Below are 15737 nucleotides of genomic sequence, written 5' to 3'. Positions count from 1 at the left end.
GTGTAAAATGCTTGGTACGTAGTAAATTTCCAATGAATGTTATTTTCCATTTCCTTTACCTTCTTTTTTTTTTTTTTAATTTTTATTTATTTACGATAGTCACAGAGAGATAGAGAGAGAGGCAGAGACACAGGCAGAGGGAGAAGCAGGCTCCATGCCCCGGGAGCCCGACGTGGGATTCGATCCCGGGTCTCCAGGATCGCGCCCTGGGCCAAAGGCAGGCGCCAAACCACTGCGCCACCCAGGGATCCCTTCCTTTACCTTCTCAATTTTGTCTTTTTTCCATGGCATTTCTCATTCTTTTTTTTTTTTTTTTACAAATTTCATTTATTTTTTATGAGAAATATAACAAATACAGTCAACGCACCCATTCAAATCCACATATCATTGCTGTTTTTGTTGTAAGCGGCTGAATGTGTCAACTGTCCTGCTGATCTACTATCAAGCAATCTCTTTTTGACAATGTCAGTGACTTCTGACCCTTTACCACTGGTATATGGACAGTGTGTCCATGCTGTATTGAACAAGGCACGGGATACTGCAGTTTGACCCTCAGAAGAATTTAGCGACTTTCTTAAAGGGATTCATGCAGGTTTGTGAATACAATCTTTCCAAAATTCTTTTCAACTACAATGAGGGGTAGGTTTTAAACCGCAATATTTAAGGGACACACAGCTTCACCTTTTAAAACCGTTGTTTTAAAACGCAATATTTAAGAGACACACAGCTTCACTGTCACTCAGAATGCCACCTTTTACCACGATAAAAACTACATAAAGATAATTAAGTCCACTAAAAGGTCTATCTTAAAAAAAGATTATAACTTATGTAAAATTTTTTCTATATGTCATTTTTTAGTGAGATTTACTCTATTAATATAATTATGACTTAAATATTTTTTTCTATTTAAATATTGTAAGGAAAACAAGAACATATCATTTACGAATGACCATATATCTAAATAAACATTTAAGCTATACTACTAAAAATAAAATTATACTGTACAAACAAAACAATCACACATATACAGCATTTGTGTGATGCTGAAATTATAAGCTAAAAAAAATCAATGCCATTCTTTTTTGCTGTAAAAAAATACCATTATTGTTGTTAAAACAGATTTTTATAGAGTATTGCAAAACCTGAAGCAATTCCAATGAAAAAGAATGAAAAAGTACATTTCCCATACATACTATACTATAATATATAAAAAATTACACGAAATAGGTTTTAATATTTTTTCTTCAGAAAAACAATATTAATCTATGAAAATGGCTCATATAGGCTTTGATCTGTAATTGAAAACATTTGGTTAAAGGAAAGAATCTGATGAACCTTAAGATAGAATGCTGAGTAAAACTGAGTGTGTGTGTTGACCAAGGCACACTGCCTTACTTTGTAGAGCCGATCAATAGATATTAGCTTTAAAAAGAAAGATATAGAAAGAAGCTGCCGCATATTTTTTAAATGACAAGGTGAAGGTTTAAATTGTCTCAATCAAGACTCAATTTTTTCTTCCCAGTTTTTCCAGCTGTTCTCTTCCAGTTAAGACGCTTCATTTCAAATAAATTTAATTAGTTCCAATTGATCATAGCTAACACATAGCTTTATCCATGCTTCTCTACTTTTATAAAGCAAACACTAACAAAGCCTGCTAGGCTCAGATCCCTGTCATAAGACAATGTTCATACCTCATTCTTTCTTACTCAAACAGAAAAATTTCAAAAATAATTATTCTGTCTAAAGCACTAAATTATACTTCATATTTAATTGGTATCTTGGTCAGTTGTTTAATTAAGGTAATTGAAGAACTAAGCCCCAGACTGCTACAAATATAAAATTAATATAACTATGTATATTAGCCTACCTAGAGATTCCAAATAAGAATGCATTCAAAATATAGGCAAATATGTTGCCATGATATGATTTCTATTTATTTTATGAGAAGATATTAGTGGAGCAATTTCTTTTAAGTAACCAAAGAAACCCCAGATTTTTCAAAGTGAATGGCTAACTAACCTGGCCAGATCTCCCTTCTGTAGTACTTGTGCTCTACAATGGTGGTGATCCCAAAATAGGATTATTGTGCCTGAAACAGGCTTCTCTCAAAGCACCTACCATATTTTTCATAATGTAATTTATATAGAATTCTAGTCAATAAAAAGAAATATGGTTTTCTTCTAAACCCTCACAAAAATCTATACCACATCTTAATCAAGTCACACAATTCAAAGGTAACCTAAACGATCTACAGACTGCAGCATGCTAGTTGCTTTGACAACATGTTAAGGAAGGCTTTTTTAGTTATCTAAATTCTTTGAACATTCTTGCCTCTAGTAGCCATGGCATGAAATGAGTAAATCAACTGATCAAAGCCATTCACCACATATGTTTAAGTTCATACAAATTAAAATACAGTTTATGTAGCATTGATTCTCCAAACTAGATTTTCATTTTTAAGCTTCTTGATTTTTTAACAATAAAATAAAAGCACAGTCCTGTGCTATTTGCAGTCTTATGACTTTGGTAGTGCATAATTCAAAATTCCAATGTACTGACTTAAAAATGCTTGAGGACTCAAAAATTTAGCTTTTATTCCAGAATGCAAATTGAGTTATTCTACTGTTTCAAAGGCAACTTTGTTTCCCCTGTGAAAAAACCAGTTTTTATTAGAGGGCCTTAAAATTAACAGGGAATTAAAAGATATCTACAACATTTAAAAAAGCACTGAAAACAGAATAAAGAACTAGTTTTAAAAGATCCACAAGTGAAATAATTTCCTCTAATAGCTACTGATGCAATTCCATAATTGTGAAGTGATAAATGACTTTCAGAAAAGTTGGAAATTTCTGGAATCATTTCTATTTATACTGAAGTTAAAGTTTTTTAAATCAATGAACTGACACATTAAAAGGATTAAAAAGTAGCAAGTAATAAGCACCACCATTTTTACTGAAAACCAGATGCTCCCCACTTTAGTCAACAAGTTATTTGCAGCAGTAGCACAAGGCTCCAGGTTTTTGATTACATGCTTTGTAAATTTTCAAGGGAGATCATTAGGCTCCCTCAACTTCCTTCCAGTGAAAAAAACAGTAAAGAACCTGCCACACAGAGCTTTAGAAGAAAAAAAACTCCTTTAGTTTTTTTTTTTCTTCCTTTAGTTTTTGTTGAAAATTGTACTGATGTTTTCTAGGCATGCTTCTTTTCAAATTATTGATTACTATTAAGTTACTATTTGTTGCTTCACAATAATTATAGATTTATATGGCCAGATTTTATATAATAACCATCCATACAAAAAAGTTTATCTTTCTTAATACCAGTAAAAATATTTATAGTGGGTTGTTTTTATTCCTCTGTACATTAAAAGAAATTGAGCTGAATACATTTGGAGATCTGGTAACTGAAACTGATGTAGGTCTACAAAAAGATAGGCCGAGCATTTATGAACATAAAACATACAGAATATGGAACATATTTGGTATATGGTTGAATTTCATTTTATGCCTTTATTTACGTAATAAATAATACAGGTAAGAATGGTCAATATCTACACAACATAAATAACTTTAAAAAGCAGCAGTCACCTGTATACCTAAGCTATAGGTAAAGAGAATATCTGTAAGTTTCCCTACACAGCCTATATTGCATATATTGCCATTAGGACTGCAGTATTCTGCAGCTTACCCTATAATTGTAAAACCTTTCATAACATAATAGGTGTATTCCTCTACACGTTTCAAGGCTTTAGTAATGATCCTAGCCTCTGAATTAGAAGGTCTTCAGGAAATCAAATGCACAGCTAGCAGGTTCATTGTTACAGCAACAATGAGCAAACCTAGACCAAATAAACAGTTCTGCTTTTCTCCATTTCAAGATCAAAAAGGACATTAAGGAGTCTCATAAAACTAAACACTCCATCAATACAAGTTTCCATCTTTCCCATCAACATATTAAATTCCCTTATAAATGATCTAAAAGCATTTTCCAACACTGGACAAAGCTTGTCTATGTTAAAGATGTCCCTGCTTACCAGTTGTGATGTCATCATCTGCAAGGTCATGCTCTTCCTCCTGGACTTTGGCTTCTGGCCCCAGGGCATCAGGAGCAGTGCTGATAGTCTGCATGGCTTCTGCTGAGACTCCAGCTAAAACAAATGGAATCACAAGGTTTAGTCTGAAAAAAACTAAAAGGAAGGTGGACCAAAACTCTTAAAGCTTTTTAATTACTTACTGGGTACAAATGCAATAAATTAAAAAATATATATATATATTACTATGTTCACTGCAATTAGGTGGAGACCTAAATTAATTAACAAAATATTCATGTGTACTCTATTTCTTTATATGTATATATGTATATGGGTACAAACTTTACCAACTTACCCACGATCTAGGAAAAACAGAAGAAGGATGCTTCAGTAAACTACATTTTACTTAATTCCTTTCAACATCTTTGCTTCAGTTACTTTACGTGATCTAGACATGATTATGCTGCACAGAGAAAAGAAAACCTAAAAAGTGCAAGACCATTTTAAAAGTTTACTTCTTTGGGGGTGCCTGGGTGGCTCAGCTGGTTAGGCACCTGCCTTCAGCTCAAGTCATGATCCCAGGGTCCTGGGATCTGGCCCCAGCATCAGGCTTCCTGCTGAGCATGGAGCCTGCTTCTCCCTCTGCCTACCACTCTCCCTGTTTGTACTTCTCTCTTTCTCTCTGTCAAATAAATAAAATCTTCTAAAAAATAAAAAATTTTAAAAATAAAGGTTTACTTCTTTTTAAAATGTTTGTTTATAATTGGGGGGCTAGAAGGAGGGATGATGACAAGTGCTGGTCTCTGTAAGAGTCCTAAAATGCACTGTCCAACTATATCTCTGTCTGTGGAGGAATTAAATACAAGATTTGATAATTATCACACTGAAAGAATCTTATTGAAGCAGATGGCTGCACCAGATCAGGGGCCAGAAGCTTCCATTCTGTAAATCACCTGAGAACTTGCCAACTGATACAAGTATCTGTTCATATACTATTTTCTGCCCTTGAAGGTGTACTTTGTTGTCTACTACATTATTTCTAACTTGGTAATGGATAATAGAATGTTTTTATATTTTTCATACAGTTATCAACAGGTATTACTAAAACACAAAATACAGAAATTTCACCATTGGAAGTTACTTTAGAAATTAAGCCTTTTAATCGATCTTTTAAATAAGTACTTCAATAACTGCATACATAGTACCTGTCAAAATATTTTAAAAATCAAAAGCTATAAATATTCAAGGACTTCTTTTTTCCCCAAGGTGTATTAACTTAAACATTTCTATGTGAAATTCAGTCATGCTGCCTCAGGTTTACCAAAGACATCAAGAGAGGAAAATCTTCATCTTGAACCATTTGAAAAACGTAGAACTAGATCTACCAGTAGATAGTTCCAAGGCCTACTGACCTCAATTTGGGGAGGAGGACACACTATGTTTGTATCACCACTTTCTTCAGATTTCCTCTGACAAAAAAATGAACAGTGCTAAATCAATAGTCGCTGATGAATGCTAAATGGCAAAGCCATCCCTCTGCAGTATCATCTTGTTGGGTTTTCAGGATAAAACTTCTAAAAAAGGAGGGAGATTACTAAAACTATATTATAAAGTTAATTACTTAAAGATGGCTTTCAGTAAAATAACTGCAAGGGGCAGAAAATTAGGTAAATGTCACATTTCTAAAGATTTATTGCTTAAACACAAAATCAAAGATTATGTCATATTAAAATACAAATCTCTGAAACCTCTCAGTCTTGTTTCTTAATACTTGATAATTTTAAAAATGATCAGAGAAATGGGGAAAAGCTGTTAAGGAACAGTTTAGATAATACCAATCTTTTATTAGTATTTTCCTTTCTTATAAAATTAAAGGATTCAATAAAAAGAAAGCTAGTGTAAATGTAGCAACAAGTTTATGAATCCATTTTTTAAAAAATTTTTATATTTTTTTAAGAAATTTTTTTTTAAAAGATTTATTTACTTGACAGAGAGAGAGACACCATAACCAGGGGAAGCAGCAGGTAGAAGGAGAAGGAGAAGCAGGCTCCCTGCTCATCCTGGGCCATGACCTGAGCCCAAAGCAGACGCTTAACTGACTGAGCCACCTAGGTGCCCCTGTAAATCCATTTATATTAATCTCATTTAATCAGAGAGGTTAGGTATTTGACATAACACAGCTACTGAATTTGGGAACCGGTACTGACACATAGGTCTTTCGATTTCAAACACCCAAATCCTTTCACCATGAAGTTCTTCCAGGGACTGAGTTGCCCAGGGCAGGGTAGGAGGCATGACACAATATCACAGCACAGCATGAAAATTCACGGACTCACACAATACTGAGTACCAACGTTGTCAAAGCCCTGGACGAAGTTCTTGCGCTGCACCTGGTGACTAGTCAGCTGTGGGTAGTCAACACTTTGGGACAGAGCTTTAAGAACAAACATGCACTTCTCAAAGTAACCAAGGTTTAAGGAAAATGCAAAAAAAAAAAAAAAAAAAAAAAGAAAGAAAGAAAGAAAGAAAAAAAGAAAACTACAGATCAATATCTATCGCTTAGTCCCAAAAGTCCCAATGAAAAGTTAAGGAAATAGTATTCAACAACATAGACAAGGAATTATACACTGTGACCAACTGAGATTTATTCCAGGGATGCAAGTGTGGTTCTATGTTCAAAGATCAATCACCCTAACCCAAAATATTAACACGCTAAAGAAGAAAAAGACCATATGATCATATCCATTATTTGACAAAATTCAACACCAACCCATAATTAAAAAAAGAAAACTCTCAGAAAAGTAGAAATAGAAGGGAACTTCCTCACTTAATAAAGAGTACCTGTTAAAAATCTATAACATTGTACTTAATGGTGATAGATTAAATGCCTTCCTCCTATTAGTAGAAATGAAGCAAAGACGTCCACATTCACCACTCTTATTTAACACAGTACTGGAATTTCTAGCCAGTGTAATAAAGTATGAAAAGAAAATAGATACTGTTTGGAATGGGTAAGATAAACTGACCCTATTTAAGGATAAAATATCTACACAGAAAATCCAAAGGAATATACAAACCCCCCAAAAAAACAACAAAACAACCCAAACCTGAATAGGTGAATTCAGTAAGTTTGCAGAATACAAGAAAATATGTTTTATCAATTATATTTTATATGCTAGCAATGATACTACATTAAAAAATACTAATAATAAAGGTTCAGAAAGCTGAAATAAATGTAAATCTAAAAGGAACACATATAGGAGTGCCTGAGTGGCTGGCATTAAGCCTCCAACTTTGACTGTGGATCCAGTCTTGATCTCAGGTTGTGAGATCAAGCCCCACATTGGGCTTTGTGCTCAGCGAGAAGTCTACTTGAAATTCTCTCTCTTCCTCTCCCCCTACCCCTTCTCCCTGCATACTTGTTCTCTCTTTCAAATAAATCTGAAACAAAATAACAAAACAGGAATTGTATGCTGAGACTTACAAAATACTGATGAAAAAAAAAATCAAAGACGACCTGAATAAATGAAATGGAAAGACATACACGTTTATACACTGGAAGATTCAATAAACAGTAAAGATGTCAATTCTCCACAAGCTGATATATAGGTTTAATGCAACCTTTATCAAAATCCTTGCACAATTTTTTTGTAGATACAGGCAAAATTATTCTAAAATTATATGGAAAGACAAACAAACTAGAATAGCTAGGAGAACTTAGCGGGGGGGGGGGGGGTATTAGGAAAAAAACCCATCTACTCTATTTCCAGACTGATTATATAAGTTTATTAAAACTATGTGTTTTTAGGTTAATGGAACAAAAGAAAGAACCAAGAAAAAGATGCATGCAAATACGTGCAATTGATTTTTGACAGAGGTGCAAAAATAATTCAATGGAGGAAGGATAATCTCTTCAACAAGTGGCCTATTATAACTGGACATCCATAGACAAAAATATGAACCTCGACCTAAGGCTCACACCTTACATAAAAATTAAAATGGATCATGGACTTAAATGTAGAACATAAAATTATAAACTTTTAGGAAAAAAAAGAAAAGTCTTTGAGATCTAAAGCTGGACATGGCATCAAAAGTACAATTCATAAAAGAAAAAACAGCAAAGTGGACTTCATCAAAATTAAAAATTCTTGCCCAACAAAATACCCCATATTAAGAGGATTAAAAAGCAAGCTACAGACTAGTACAAAAGATTCACAAATCACATACCCAACAAGGTAGTAGTAGCTAAACTATATAAAAGGAACTTTTTATTTTTTTTAATTGTTAAAGATTTTTAAGTAATCTCCACACCCAATGTGGGGCTTGAACTCACAAGCCCAAGATCAAGATTCATATGCTCTATGGACTGAGCCAGCAAGGCATCCCTCTATAAGGAATTCTGAAAACTCTACAGTAAACAGGCTGGCAGTTCTTCAAAAGGTTAAACAGTGTTATCATATAACCTAGCAATTGTACTCCCAGGGAATGAAAACTATGTTCAGAGACTTGTACATGAATGTTCACAGCAGCACTATTCATAAAAGCCAAAGAGTGTAACAATCTGAATTGTTCATCAAATGGTGAATGTATGAATGTGATATATTCATACAATAGAATATTTAATCAGCAATACAAGGAAACAAAGTATTAATACAAGAAGCAAGTCACAAACAACACATGTTGTATGATTTCGTTTACATGAAATGTCCCAAATAGGCAAATCTACAGAAATAAAGTACCTCTGTGGTTGTTTAGGGCTGAGAGGACTAGGGGAAATGGGGAATGATATAGTATGGGTATAGAATTTCTTTTGGGGGTAATGAAAATGTTCAAAAATGAATTGTGGTGAGGGTTACACAATGTGAATATAATAAAAAAAAAAACCCGAATTACAAACTTTCAAGGGTGAATTTAATGACATGTGAATTATGCTCAAGAAAGCTATTTTTAAAAAGTCTGCCTTCTAACATTCTGGATGAACCACAGCAACCAAGCTACTTCTGTGTACTCTCTTGGTACATTTTCCACCACACAGCTGAAGAAAAAAGGAGGGAAAAGAGTCACAGAGAACATTTATGCAGTAAGAAAACAAAATTTGCCATGAATATTTTGTGTGAGGAAGCAGTAATGTTCCATTCTTAATTTTAAAAAAGATTTATTTATTTGACACCAAAATAAGGGAGAGCGGCAGGCAGTGGGAGAGGGAGAAGCAGTCTCGCTGCTGAACAGGGAATCCAATGCAGGGGCTTAATCCCAGGACCCTAAGATCATGACCTGAGCCAAAGGCAGACACTTAACCAACTGAGCCACTCAGGCACCTCCCATTTTTAATTTTTTAAAAAATTAGATCATATTCTTGATTTTGACCATTTGTATACCTCAGTCTATTAGTCTTCACAATCAAAATACTGAGCTATTTTGGTACCAATCAATAAGAGATATTGATTTGGTTATTTCAAAATTATATAGATTTCACTTTTTAAAGATCAGATAACTATCCTAACTTCAAACTGGGCACTGGGTTGATAACAAAATACCTAAGATCCCTAACTTGTTAGGAGATCACAAGGGAAGAGATGATGGGAATGGGGGGAAGACCACAATACTACCATCAACTCTCAAATCCAAATGTTACAGATCACTAAAAACTAAGTTTAACAGTTCACTTTGAGGGAATGATAGAAGTGCCTTCTGAACTTTCAGACCACAGTTACGGCAAAAGACAAGCAAAACTATTATTTAATTCCTCTAAGGATGATAATCATCATCTGCAAAAAAAGGAATAACATTAAAAAAAAAGTCCCAGTCATATCTTCGCTATTTCTAATCTCCACAGTATTTAATTACATACTATATTACCATCTTATGTTAGCAGACTGACATTAGAGCAGACATTCTGTAAAAGGCAAAACTGTAGGACTGAAATCAATCCAAGGACTGCTGGAGGCTAGGGGTATGGGTAAGAGACTGACTACAAGGTGGTATTAGCAAATATTTTAGAGTAATGAAAACAATCTATATGGGTTATTTTTTTTTGGAGTTCAATTTGCCAACATATAGCATAACACCCAGTGCTCATCCCGTCAAGTGCCCTCCTCAGTGCCTGTCACCCAGTCACCCCAACGCCCCTCCTACCTCCCTTCCCTCCATCCTTTGTTTGTTTCCCAGAGTTAGGAGTCTCTCATGCTCTGTCACTCTCACTGATATTTCCCACTCATTTTCTCTTTCCCCTTTATTCCCTTTCACTATTTTTTATATTCCCCAAATGAATGAGACCATATGTTTGTCCTTCTCCGATTGACTTACTTCACTCAGCATGATACCCTCCAGTTCCATCCACGTTGAAGCCAATGGTGGGTATGTGTCGTTTCTAATGGCTGAGGAATATTCCGCTGTATACATAGACCACATCTTCTTTATCCAGTCATCTGTCGGACACCAAGGCTCCTCCCACAGTTTGGCTGGTGTGGACATTGCTGCTATAAACATTGGGGTGCAGGTGTCCTGCTGTTTCACTGCATCTGTATCTTTGGGGTAAATCCCCAGCAGTGCAATTGCTAGATCGTAGGGCAGATCTATTTTTAACTCTTTGAGGAACCTCCAGGCAGTTTTCCAGAGTAGCTGCACCAGTTCACATTCCCACCAACAGTGCAAAAGGGTTCCCCTCTCTCCACATCCTCTCCAACATTTGTGGTTTCCTGTCTTGTTAATTTTCACTATTCTCACTGGTGTGAGGTGGGATCTCATTGTGGTTTTGATGTGTATTTCCCTGATGGCAAGTGATGCGGAGCATTTTCTCATGTGCTTGTTGGTCATGTCTATGTCTTCCTCTGTGAGATCTCTGTTCATGTCTTCTGCCCATTTCATGATTGGATTGTTTGTTTCTTTGCTGTTGAGTTTAGTATGTTCTTTATAGATCTTGGTTATTAGCCCTTTATCTGATAGGTTATTTGCAAGTATCTTCTCCCATTCTGTAGGGTGTCTTTTAGTTTTGTTGACTGTTTCTTTTGCTGTGCAGAAGCTTTTTATCCTGATTAAGTCCCAACAGTTCATTTTTGCTTTTGTTTCTTTTGCCTTCGTGGATGTAACTTGCAAGAAGTTACTGTGGCCAAGTTTAAAAAGGGTGTTGCCTGTGTTCTCCTCTAGGATTTTGATGGAATCTTGTCTCACATTTAGATCTTTCATCCATTTTGAGTTTATCTTTGTGTATGGTATAAGAGACCATGTGTATGGTCTAGTTTCATTCTTCTGCACCATTGGCTGTCCAATTTTCCCAGCACCATTTAGTGAAGAGACTGTCCTTTTCCCAGTGGATAGTCTTTCCCGCTTTGTTGAATATTAGTTGGCCATAGAATTGAGGGCCCATTTCTGGGTTCTCTATTCTGTTCCACTGATCTATGTGTCTGTTTTTGTACCAGTACCACACTGTCTTGATGATCACAGCTTTGTAGTACAACCTGAAATCTGGCATTGTGATGCCCCCAACTCTGGTTTTCTTTGTTCAGGTTTTTTTTTAAGATTTGATTTTTTAAGTAATCTCTCCACCCAATGTAGGGCTCGAACTCACAATCAAGAGTTGCACACTCCACCAACTGAGCCAGCCAGGTGCCCCAAAATAACCTATATGTTGCTTGTGAAAGTGAGGACAAGACTATTCACATTTGCTTAAAACCCAAAGAACAATAAAATTCCCAAAAAAGGATAAATTTTACTATATATACTTTAAACCTCAATATACCTCCCTTAAAAAAGAAACAGATACAATAGAAAGTAGTACATCACTGTCACTAAAGAGAAGGGAGGATTAAGCCAGAATATAATGCTGCTTTCCATGAAACACAAGGACTAGAGAAAATTGTTTTACTTTCTTCTTGGTATAGAAAACTTAATTTTTGAAGCATAAAAGTCAGTTCATCACTGTCCACTGTCAATAAGATGATGAACTATTCCTGAGAAATATGAAGTCCACTTAGAAAATACTTATACAGGAACGTGTGGGTGGCTCAGTGGTTTGAGTATCTGCTGTCAGCTCAGAGCGTGATCCCAGGTCCAGGGATCAAGTCCCACATCAGGCTCCCAGCGAGCAGCCTGCTTCTCCCTCTGTCCATGTCTCTGCCTCTCTCTCTGTGTCTCTTATGAATAAATAACTAAAATATTTTTAAAAATACTCATATGGAAAGCCTCAGTTTCTTGCATATTAATAAGAAAGATTACAAAGGTTGTCTATTAATTATATGGTGGTATTTTGCTATTTTCTTATACATGTGATGTAAGTGAGCTTATTTGTCAAACCACACCATAAAATTTAAGACTTAGTTACTTCCCAAGTATCCCCAAAATATGTGGCAATAATGAACATAAATACATCTTGAATAGAACTGAATACTTTCAGTCCCATGACACAAATTGTGTTATTTAAATATACTAAGAAAATAGGAGTTAAGTAGTAAGCTTTGGGGGAAGATATACAGTAAAAAGGTACAATAAAGAGATGATGATGATGAAATAAAGAGATACCATAACAAAGGAGATAGAATAGAAAGACACGAGATACTTAAAAAAACAACTAGTTCCTAAATCCAGATTTCACAAAATAAAATACATGAATGTATATTATTGCTGGACAATAGGTGCCTATAAATGGATCCTATGCTGTGAATTAGCAGGAAAACAAGGGGAGAATGGGATGGAACAGAAAACAGGTCTGAGTAAGTTTGGACCCACAGTGAAAGGGGCAGGGTGGTGCTGAGCCTGGGAGCAAGAAGTAAGAAACAGAGGATAGAGAAGACCTCCATAACTTTTGGATTCTAAACACTGAGATCATATATACATGTGAACACAGATGCTCCCACACACACACACACTCTTTCGTATTTGTAAGCAGTATTTTTAATCACTTTATAAAAAACAATTTTTAAAATGTAAATATGGAATACAGTTTTCAAAATCAATGGAATAAAACACTTGTCTCTCCACATCAGCAAAATCAGGTACCTTATTCTAAAATTTCTCTTTCAAAGGCTTATAAATTACCTTCAAAATATTTTTCCTCCTCCTGGCTAATGCCATCTGAGTAGGGGGTAAATAATACGAACCCAGAAGATCTGTGTCATGTGATTAACTTAATAATCAAAGATTAAATACTAAATTTTAATAGAGTAACATTTAAAATACAGCACCTTAATCCATATTGGTATATAAAACCATTTGAGTTCATTATAATTTTATTATTTTATTGAAGACTGGATGGATGAAAGTGATAAATAACATTGTTAGGATTCAAGAAAATATATATCACAATCTTTATAAATATTAACAAAAATGCAATTTCTCATTCCCATAGTGATACAGATTTGCACTGAGGGTGAAAAACAGATCTAAAAGAATAGCAGGTATATTTAGTTCATCACTTTCTCACAACTGTGGCTTTCCAGTGGTCCAATTAAAGTATACCAGAGGCGATAATCTGATAGGAACATTTACTTTGAATAAAGTACAATTTAACAATAAGGAAAGGAGTATGTGTGCACCTAGAGTTTCTTTTCAGGCAGAAGGCTTGAATTTATTGGAAGCAGATCTCTGCAGTGACTGACCACACTGCCCCACATTCCCCACAATCCTTATGACAGACAGACGGCCTGCCTCGCATTAATTCACTTCACACCACTTCTATCGATCCACAGCGGGTTCCCTAGTCTCTCTGCACACATTGCCTGTCTGGCTGCCTACATCCACATCAGCACATACACACAAAGGCCAGAGAAAGATAACCTTTTGCTTTCCATTAAAGACACAGTATCCACTTTTCCTTCTGCAATAACATCAAAAATATAAAATATAACAGCACAGATGTCTCAGAGAAAAGTCTTCCTGTAAGAAATTTTGAGAGTATTTTCCCCTTATTCTAAATAGAGATCATTTCAATTTATCAAAAACAAGTTAGTTTATTAAAGGCCAGAAAGTAATTAGATGAAAAAATATAGATAAAATAAGCCAAGTGTCTTCAAGCCTGAATAAGAATATAATAATCATTTGGTAACATGAGTTTTGATAGTTATTTCTGAGGAAATGAAATACATTCTTCCTATTGGCATTTTGTTTTTTGTTTGTTTTTTTTTTTTAGAAAATTGTTCTTACACGAAATGTAATTATAAACAATTCTGGAAGCAACAAAAGAAACACTTACTTAAATATACACAAGGAATAGAAAACACAGGAATTGTATCAGCAGAATAATGATATGAGTATAAAGCTTTATTGTTCCTCTTTCCCAACAAGAACCTGAAAATGATCCACAGTAAAAATCACACCTAATACTTTTAATTCATTGCATGTACTTTTTCAAAGATTTCTGTTTGATTTGCAGGCTATGAGCTGACTCAACACCAATTTTGGTTTCAGAAGACACAATAAAACAAAGATTTATTGTTCAACCTACAACGTATTGAGAAACAAAGGCAAATCTGTCTTGACACACAACTGTACTAAAGTATAAACTTAAAATTACGACCTTGAATGATTTAGAAACCTAAATTATAAGCAGAATTCTGTATCTTAGAACTGGGCAAGATATATTCTTGTGGAGAAGAAACTACCTTTGAAATCTTTTATGAATTTTCACTCTTCTGCTAGGATTACCCAGGCAGAGAGGTTATACCACCAAGTAGTAATAACACAGTGTACTAAATACAGTACAATAAATATGCTGTTCTTTCTAATAACAGTATGCTGCTTTAGAAACCAAAGAATGGGAAACTGATGAATGCTGCAAAAGCTAAGGAGAGCTTTAAAATAAGGAAGATTTGCCTGGCCCTGAATACTGGGAAAGATCTGAATGAGAGAAACTGGTACTGCCAGTATGAGTAAAGCAAAGCCATTAGAATGATGAAGATAGGTAACCATGCAAAGTTCCTTCCACTCTTTTAAATAATGATGGAGCACCCAGGCTACTGGGTACCTAATCCAGAGCAGGCACTGAGACATGGAGGTGAGAGAGACATAGCCTTCGCTCCCAAGCACCTCACATGTTAGGTGAGCCTATGGGACTCATTAAAGAAATGTAAGCATTAGAAATAATTTTATTTGTGTTTTAGAAAGATCCCTCTTAAAGCAATGTGAAGAACGATTTGGAAGAACTCAAAAGCAGAGTAGCAATAAGGCCAATAATTTAAAAACTATACTGCTTGGAGCTCCATGAGTTCTCTAGCCCCCCATCTTTGCCTTTTAATATGTGGGTATATGTGTACAAGCACATACATATACATATTTTATAAAAGTTTCATTTGTAGAAAGACCACCACTGGAAAAAAAAAAAAAAAAACACTGATGTAGATTTTTTTTAAAAAATACAGTATAAATGGGGAGAAAATCAAGGTTGTTTCACATAAAACATATTGTAAGGAGAAGGGGCTCTGAATATAGGGAAGGACCGACCAGGAAGATTCACTCATCAACTTTTTTTTTTGAATGATGGTTCTGCTGGACAAAGGGAATAAAATGAAGGTGGGGGGACAAAGGACTTCACACTAGAGAAACTTATAGTCATGTGGAAAATAAAGATTTATAAGTGCATAGTGAAAACAGTGTCCATCTTAAAAAAAAATCAATTAACTGGGAAGAAGTGAGGAAAAGACTACATGTCAAAAACAACCTTATGGGGAGGAAGCATTTGAGTTGAGTCTTGAAGTATGTATGAGAATTTATCATG

At 35.0% G+C, this 15737-nt stretch overlaps 1 protein-coding gene across 10 annotated transcripts in view; it reads right to left on the bottom strand.

Moving 5' to 3' along the window:
• The window catches only part of WDR7 (WD repeat domain 7), a 350640-nt gene that overhangs the window by 189848 nt on the left and 145055 nt on the right, over window positions 1-15737 (bottom strand). For all 10 annotated transcript variants that reach the window (XM_025997662.2, XM_072757950.1, XM_025997661.2 and 7 more), the window contains one exon: window positions 4034-4147. In XM_025997662.2, coding sequence (XP_025853447.2) covers window positions 4034-4147 — 114 coding nt within the window. The remainder of the gene's footprint in view (window positions 1-4033; window positions 4148-15737) is intronic.

The sequence above is a fragment of the Vulpes vulpes genome, chromosome 5 (assembly GCF_048418805.1).
Source record: "Vulpes vulpes isolate BD-2025 chromosome 5, VulVul3, whole genome shotgun sequence".
Taxonomy (NCBI): domain Eukaryota; kingdom Metazoa; phylum Chordata; class Mammalia; order Carnivora; family Canidae; genus Vulpes; species Vulpes vulpes.
Note: the sequence above shows the minus strand (reverse complement) of the source record. Positions and strands in the feature narration are given on the sequence as shown.